The sequence below is a fragment of the Eubalaena glacialis genome, chromosome 9, assembly GCF_028564815.1.
Source record: "Eubalaena glacialis isolate mEubGla1 chromosome 9, mEubGla1.1.hap2.+ XY, whole genome shotgun sequence".
NCBI classification, from domain to species: domain Eukaryota; kingdom Metazoa; phylum Chordata; class Mammalia; order Artiodactyla; family Balaenidae; genus Eubalaena; species Eubalaena glacialis.
In genome coordinates this window covers 24,645,183-24,652,232 of record NC_083724.1, presented here as the reverse complement: position 1 = coordinate 24,652,232, position 7,050 = coordinate 24,645,183, and the positions used below count along the sequence as shown (strand labels likewise).

General features: G+C 45.5%; 1 protein-coding gene across 5 annotated transcripts in view; it reads left to right on the top strand.

The window, feature by feature from the left end:
• Positions 1 to 2,199: 2,199 nt before the first annotated feature.
• PALM2AKAP2 (PALM2 and AKAP2 fusion) overlaps positions 2,200 to 7,050 on the top strand; it is a 478,191-nt gene continuing 473,340 nt past the window's right edge. For all 5 annotated transcript variants that reach the window (XM_061200121.1, XM_061200118.1, XM_061200120.1 and 2 more), the window contains exon 1: positions 2,200 to 2,280. In XM_061200121.1, coding sequence (XP_061056104.1) covers positions 2,276 to 2,280 — 5 coding nt within the window. In that variant the 5' untranslated portion in view covers positions 2,200 to 2,275. The remainder of the gene's footprint in view (positions 2,281 to 7,050) is intronic.

Sequence of the window (7,050 nt, the reverse complement as noted above, 5' to 3'; positions counted from 1 at the left end):
ATCAAGGAGTATGACAAATATTGCTGGTTGTCCCCCAGTATCCATTTCCCCTTCTTTCATGGGAATGGAGCCCCTGACTTTTGGCTATGCTATGCTTCTGGCTATGTGGACTGAAGACTGCTTTGCCCAGGCTCCCTGGAAACTGAATATGGTCATGTGAATTAATTCTGGCCAAAGAGATGTAAGTGAAAGTGTCCTGAGGCAGCTTCTGGGAGCCTTCCTTAAAAGGCAGCTGGTACGCTTCCTTTGCCTCTTCTGCTTTGCTTCTTCCACCTTTGTGCTGGTTGGGATGCAGACACGGTGGCTGGAGCCTAAGCAGCTTATTTGGATCATGAAATGACTTTAGGAAGGGACACCACAAATAAAAGAGCAACATTTTGGAGGAGTCTGGGTCTCTTAGCTCTTTGAGAGCTGCTAAACAGGTCCAGGACTCTGAACTTACAAGAGGTAGAAAGACAAACCTGTTTCCTGGTTAAGCCTCTTGATAACTCACAGCTGAACTTAATTATATATGCTACAGGGAGTAAATAGGAGGTAAGGGTGTGGAGATCGTGAGTATGGGCAATCCTTTAAAGAGGCTTGACTATGAAGGGGAAGAGTAAAGATAGGATGATAGCTGCAGAGGGACATGGGCTGAGGGAGAGTTTTCTGATCTCCAAATTCACACTGGATTCTCTGAATGGAAACCTGGAGAAGATCTATAATCTCTTTCCACAAAATATCTCTGTGAATCTTCACTGGGTTTGACTTTGTGGCTCACTTTCCAGAGGGAAAGGAAGGGAGTGAATCTACCCAGAACGCTTTGCGCTGGCTTCCTTTCAGTCCCTTGAGTGTGTAGAGCTCTTCCCCATCTAGAGCCACCAGAGAAGCTGATGGCTGGTTGGAATGCCCTTTCCCCTGTGGCTTGCATGTCTTAGCCGTTCCCCCTCTCAGGCCAGTCCCTTCAGGGGGGCTTTCCTGAACACCTTTCCTTAGCTGGTCCACTTCCCTTTGATTCTCCATCAGAGTATTTTTTTAACTGCTATAATAAAATATATTATATTTACCCAGAATGTACAATTTAATGCTTTATAGTAAATTCAAGAGTTGTGTAATCATCACAAATTAATTTAAAAACATTCATCACAGCATTTTACTACTTGATTTTTATAGCAATATCATCAGCCTGTGATGATGTTTATTTTTTTCTTTCTCTGTGCTTTGTCCTTCTACGTTAGCCTGTGAGCTCCACCAAGACAGGGACCGTGATGGCTATGCTTAGGGTTGCATCCTCAGCACCTAGCAGATACCTACTCACAGAGGGGCCGGGCAGTAAGATACAGTGAAAGCCTGAAGCTTGTCTCATCTACTCTTCACTGCAGCAGGTGCAGGGCCCCTGGATGGGGAGCCAGGTTCCCACTCGGGAAACCATTAGGAGTAGAGGATTCTCAGAAGGGGTGTAGGGAGGGAATATATGTCCCAGGGAGGCTTATAACCGTGGGGTGAGGCCGTGGTAATTTGGGAAACCATATTCAGTATGTCTTGTTTTCAGAGAACCAATTAGGGAAAGTAACGCTGGGCAGTATCTTTCTGGCAGGCGGGAATACGCAGAACGTGGAGTGATAAGAAGGGCGTGGGGTAGCCAAAGTGATGGAACACCGCATTAACGCGCCGCAGCGCAGCTGGAGTTTACCTTGGGAAACTCAGATGGATGCCCACTTAGCTGGCTCAGCTGCGTTTCCGAACCTGTGCCCAGCCTGTTGGGGGCAGTACTTGCTATTTGCAGAGGCCAGATGCTTCTTCCTCTTGCAACTTCCGAGCTGCAACCTTGCCAATGACTCAATCGTTTTCCTGCGCCCTGTGGGCTGTGCCACCCGCCGCAGCCGCGCACCTCCCCCTCCCACCGGTCCCCGGCGTCTCAGGGCCTTGCAGCCCGTCCCAGGGGAGCCGCCAGCGCACCTGGCGCCTCGGGCGCCGGGGCCCTGCGCGCTGGTGGCCACATCGCCCGGCGCGCAGCTGCCAGCGCGCTCCCTCCCCAAACACTTAAGTGGAGTGGCTTGTCTAGTGCCCAGCGAACAACATTATCCAATTGCTTCCCGTTTTATTCGCAGGCTGGGAGCTGAGAGAGCCTGAGCTTTCACTTTCAACCCTCAAGGGGAGGAGGGGGTTCGGGCGGGGAGGGGAGACGCTCCCGGCTCCACCTCGCGCGCCGCGCGAGCAGAGCGCCCGGCTCCGGCAGAGGCGAGCAGCGCCGTAGAGCCCCGCAGCAGCGCGCCCGGCCGCCCGGAGCCCCGCGATGGAGTGAGTATCCCGCGCAGCGCGCGCTGTTCGCTGCCTTCTCCTCCGTATGTTGCTATGGCGACCGAGGCAGCAGGCTGACCCCGGCTCCGGTCCCGGTCCCGGATGAGTGTTTAATTTCAGTCCGGTGTGTACGCCTGGCGTTTCCATAGCAGCAGCCGCGGCGGCAGGAGCCAAGGGGTAGGAGCCCCGGGATGCGTGGTTTTGGCCGCTGCCCCTTGGCCAGCAGGGCCTCTGGAGGGGACGATGTTGCTAAGGAGAGAGGCACGTTCTAGGCTTCCCCGTCCCTGCCCCAAGCTTCCGCTACTCAGGGAGTTGGCCGCAATAGCCATTACTTCCGATTCCTAACCATGTCAGCGCTATTGGACTGCAGTTAAAAAAAAAAAAAAAGGAGTGGGGGGGTGTCACTGCGGATCAGAAGCAAATGTGGCTGGGTGTGAAGCGTGTAATGGAAGGATGATGAGTTAGTGGGTAATATGAGCCAGAGCTGCAATGCCCTGGCTACTAGAAACCATGAGAACCTCCAAATAATTGATTTGTTCCTGGGGTAATTGAGAAAAGAGACAGAACCCTAGGACTGGCAGCCGGGGGTTGAATTACAACGTCTGGCACGGTGGGCACCGCATGGGAGGGGTGGAGGAGAGGGCATGAAGGCAAGAGGGGCGTTAACCAGAAAAGACACAATAAAGGGCTCCCGTGCAGGTTCGGACTAGGGTTCCTCTCTCCTCTGCCTTTGCATCCCTGCGTTGCTTTTTGGTCACTCTCCCAGGTTGCTGCCGCAGCAAAGCCACTCTGACAGGCGACAGGCTCCAAGAAGGGGTCATTTTGGGAGCCAGCTATTAGATATCTGCTCACTTGGTCAGCTTCTCCTCCTCCTTTCTCTTCCCACGGATACTCCCTGACACTGACGCTGTATGAAATCATATTTCAGCCTGGAGATAATGTCCTGTTTTCAGGTATCAGGACTTTCATGCCAAACCCATAAACCCTAGATGCAGCTTTTATTCCCTCCCCCATATCTGATTGTGTAGATGCAATTTAATCCTCTCCAACAAGACTACTAAAGCAGAAGTGAGAGACGGTGTGGCATTTTAGCATTGAGAAGTTGTAGATTTCAACCTCTGCCTTGGCTGATCCTAGTGCTGTTGATTTCCTACACCAGTAATTTGATGTCTCTGAGCCTCAGTTTCCCTATTTATACAATGGAGATAAAGATGTTCCTTACTCATTTTTAAATGTTGAGAGGATCAGATAATATTTCTATCTCTTCTAAAGAGATTTGTAAATTGTAAGGTATGTACAAATTTAAGGAGCTAATGATTAAGGTTCCGGAGTCAGTTTGCTAGGTTTGAGTCCTTCTACACTTTGCTACATGACGTCAGTCTATCTGGGCCTCATTTCTGGAAACAGAAATAGTAATAATAACAACTCTTTCATGTGATTTTTGTGAAGATTAAACCAGTTGATACATACAAGGTTTTTGGAACAGAACCTAGCACAAACTAAACTCAATAACTAGCATCAATTGTCTGTAAATAGTATCTATTATCTATTATTATTACTATGGTCTCCAGCATTTCCCATTGACATTTTATGGGGTCTCAGGTTGGCAGCAAGCTATTTTTTTTTCAGACAATTGGTACAGAAACTCAATACCCCAAGGGCAACTGAGAGTAGCACAATTCTTAAGATACCATTGTAGATGCAGAGACTCAACCAGAAGACACAGCAGGCTTGAGGAATACATAGCAGAAGCTGGCCAACTTGCCTCTGGCCCACTCCATTCCCATTCCTCATTGCCTTTTTGATGCGGAAACAGTCTGTTATAAGAGATTGAATGTAGGTCTGGTCATCCCACTGTGTAAGGTTAAAGGGTACCCTGGTTGTTTGCTGGGGCAGTAATTTTCATCTTTACGATCTCACATTAATATTAATACTCTAATGTATAACCTATCTGCCAGACTTGAGTGTGAGAGTTCAATAATTGTGTAACAGTGTATAGTATTTGTACGTTTACTTCCTCAGACCTTCCCTCCCTTTCCTCTCCGTCCCCTGCTAAGCTTTTATTTCAGGTGTGCCAGTCTCCCGCCTGGAACTCCTTGTGAACAAAGGCCTTTCCCATCACACCCTTCTGCTCCCTCCACAGGATCCCAGTTGGTGCCTCAGCCAGCCTCCTTCTCCTCTAACGACCTGGCCCTGGCTTTCCCATTCCCGTGTGACATTCCAAAGCCCTCCTCACCTTCCATTTAACCTCCTGAATTTCCAACTGTCTATCTATTCTCTGTCCCACTCCCTTTGCTTCATTAATGTAGTTAGCTTTTTAACTCTTTATATCCCCTTTCAGAATAGCACCTTTTTCTGTCCTACCTTGAAATTTCCCATATGCCGCATCCTGTTCTTCCCCTCAATCTAAACCCTCCCCAAATCTCATCCTAGATGGGACACTCCTTAAATGTGAGTGGGATAGGGACTCAATTCTCCTTACTTACTGTGTCCAACTTATGTTTATGAAAAAATTAAAAGGGGGAATAAAATTCACTTCCTTCTTTTATTTTTTCATGTAACCAACAAGTATTTGTGGAGGTTAGCACTGGTTAACACAGCAGCCATGATTCTCATCACCTGGAGTTCATAGTCTAATGAAGGGATAGATGTAAAACCAGTAAACACAAGTGAATCTATAAATACATAGTGCAATAAATGCCATGGAAGGAAAAAACACAGAGAAAATGACAGAAAAGGGATATAGGTTAGATTAAGGGGTCAGCAAAGCCCCGCTGAGGAACTGAGTTCTAATGTGACATCTAAAGGATGAGTAGGAGTTGGCTAGGTAAGAGGTAGAGGGAAGAAGCACTCTGGGCTGAGAATGCAGCATGTGCTAAAGCCCTGAGGCAGGAGAGATCTCAGCAAGTTGGAAGAACTGGAGGAAGGGAGGTGTGGCTGGAGTTTTGGCAGTGAGGGGATGGTGGTTCAGAGATGGCTAAGTGCATGGAGCCACCAAAGAGCTTTCTGCACCTTTCCTTCTGAAGGTATTTAAAATGAATGTGTCATAGCCAAGCGTGAGATTATCAATTTAAAAAGCCAGACTGTTGTGTGCCAATATCTGATCATTTCGAATAAGCCAAGGTCACTAATTTAAAATGACACTGAGTTAAAAAAAAAAGCAGTCATTTATTCCTGAGAATGTTTGGTTTTAATAAAACAAGAGCATCTTAGTTAAAATGAGAAAAAAAATCTAGATCACAAGCCAAGAGGGTCCTAGATGATTGTAGTTGGCTACTCTCCTTGTTGGGTTGAGTGAGAGCATATGTTTGTGAGCATGAACTGTAGTACATGCAGTTACTAATTTGATACCACACCTAAAGGCTTTGCCAGACACTTCTCTAGAACAGGCTGGGAGCCAAAAAGCAAAGAGAACATAGCATGGGAACTCTTTAAATTGTAGAGTGTGTCCAATTTAGACTTGATTGATTCCTTAATTCTGACAGCTGAGGAAATGAGAGAACATCACTTAGCCTTCCATTTACCATTTGTTGCAGTTATATTGTGAGTTTTACATTTTCAAAGTTTTCAACATTTGCAGTTTTGAACTGTAAACATAATTCTCACAGTTCATTCAATCGAGTGCCCTTTAGGTACTAGGCACTGTTCTAAGCACTGAGATTACAGCAGTGAACAAATCTGAAACAGGTCCTGTCCTCACAGAGCTTCTATTTAATAGTGGAGAACATATTTTATATATATATATATGTTAATGTCAGGAAGTAATAAATGTTAAGAATAAAAGTAAAACCCAGTAGGACACTGGAGGGTGATGAGGGAGGGTTACTTTTTTTTAAAATTGAAGTATAGTTGATGTACACTGTTGTGTTAATTGCTGCTGTACAGCAAAGTGACTCAGTTATACACACATATATATATATATATATTCTTTTAAATATTCTTTTCCATTATGTTTTATCACAGGACACTGAATATACTTCCCTGTGCTATACAGCAGGACCTTGTTGTTTATCCATTCTATACATAATAGTTTGCATTTGCTAACCCCAAACTCCCAATCCATCCCTTCCCACCCCCAAGGGAGGGTTACTTTTGATAGAGTAGTCAGGAAACACGTTTCTGAGTTGGTGAGTTTGAGAGTTTGAATAGAGACTTGAACAATGAGAGGGTGACCCATTGCAGAAGAAGAGCAGTTGCAAAGGTCCTGAGGCAGGACTATGCTTTGTGGGCTTAGTTTTCATCTTGGATCTAAATGGAGTCCAGGTCACCACCAGCCCTTTCACCAATGGCCTCCTCTTTCCTGAGCATTTTGTGTTGATTTAGTGTTCAGTTTGAAGGTTTTGTTTTCAAGTGGGGCCCAAGGATGTTATATTCTGAATGCCTTTCTGTTGCTTTTATGAACAAAAAAATTGAATGTGTATAAAATTATAGACTCATGTCCCCCATCCCCCCATAATTCTATAAGACATTGTTCCATTGTGTTCCAGCCTTGACTGTTGCTCTGGTCTGAAGCTAGCCTGATTAATTCCTCTGGCAATTTTTTTTTGCCTTGATGCTGATAGAATTATTTTTAAACATCAAAGTTTAGCAACTTTTTTGTGATATTTCTCACTGTAAGTCATTGTGTCAGTTTTTCCTGGAAAATGGTATGTTCCTTTGAACTGAAGATTCATATTTTCCTTTATTTTTTATAAAGGTATTTTCTTCCTGGCCTTCAATTAAGAATTTTATTTTTTTTGTTATCTGCTACAGGTATATCTATTACTCCCC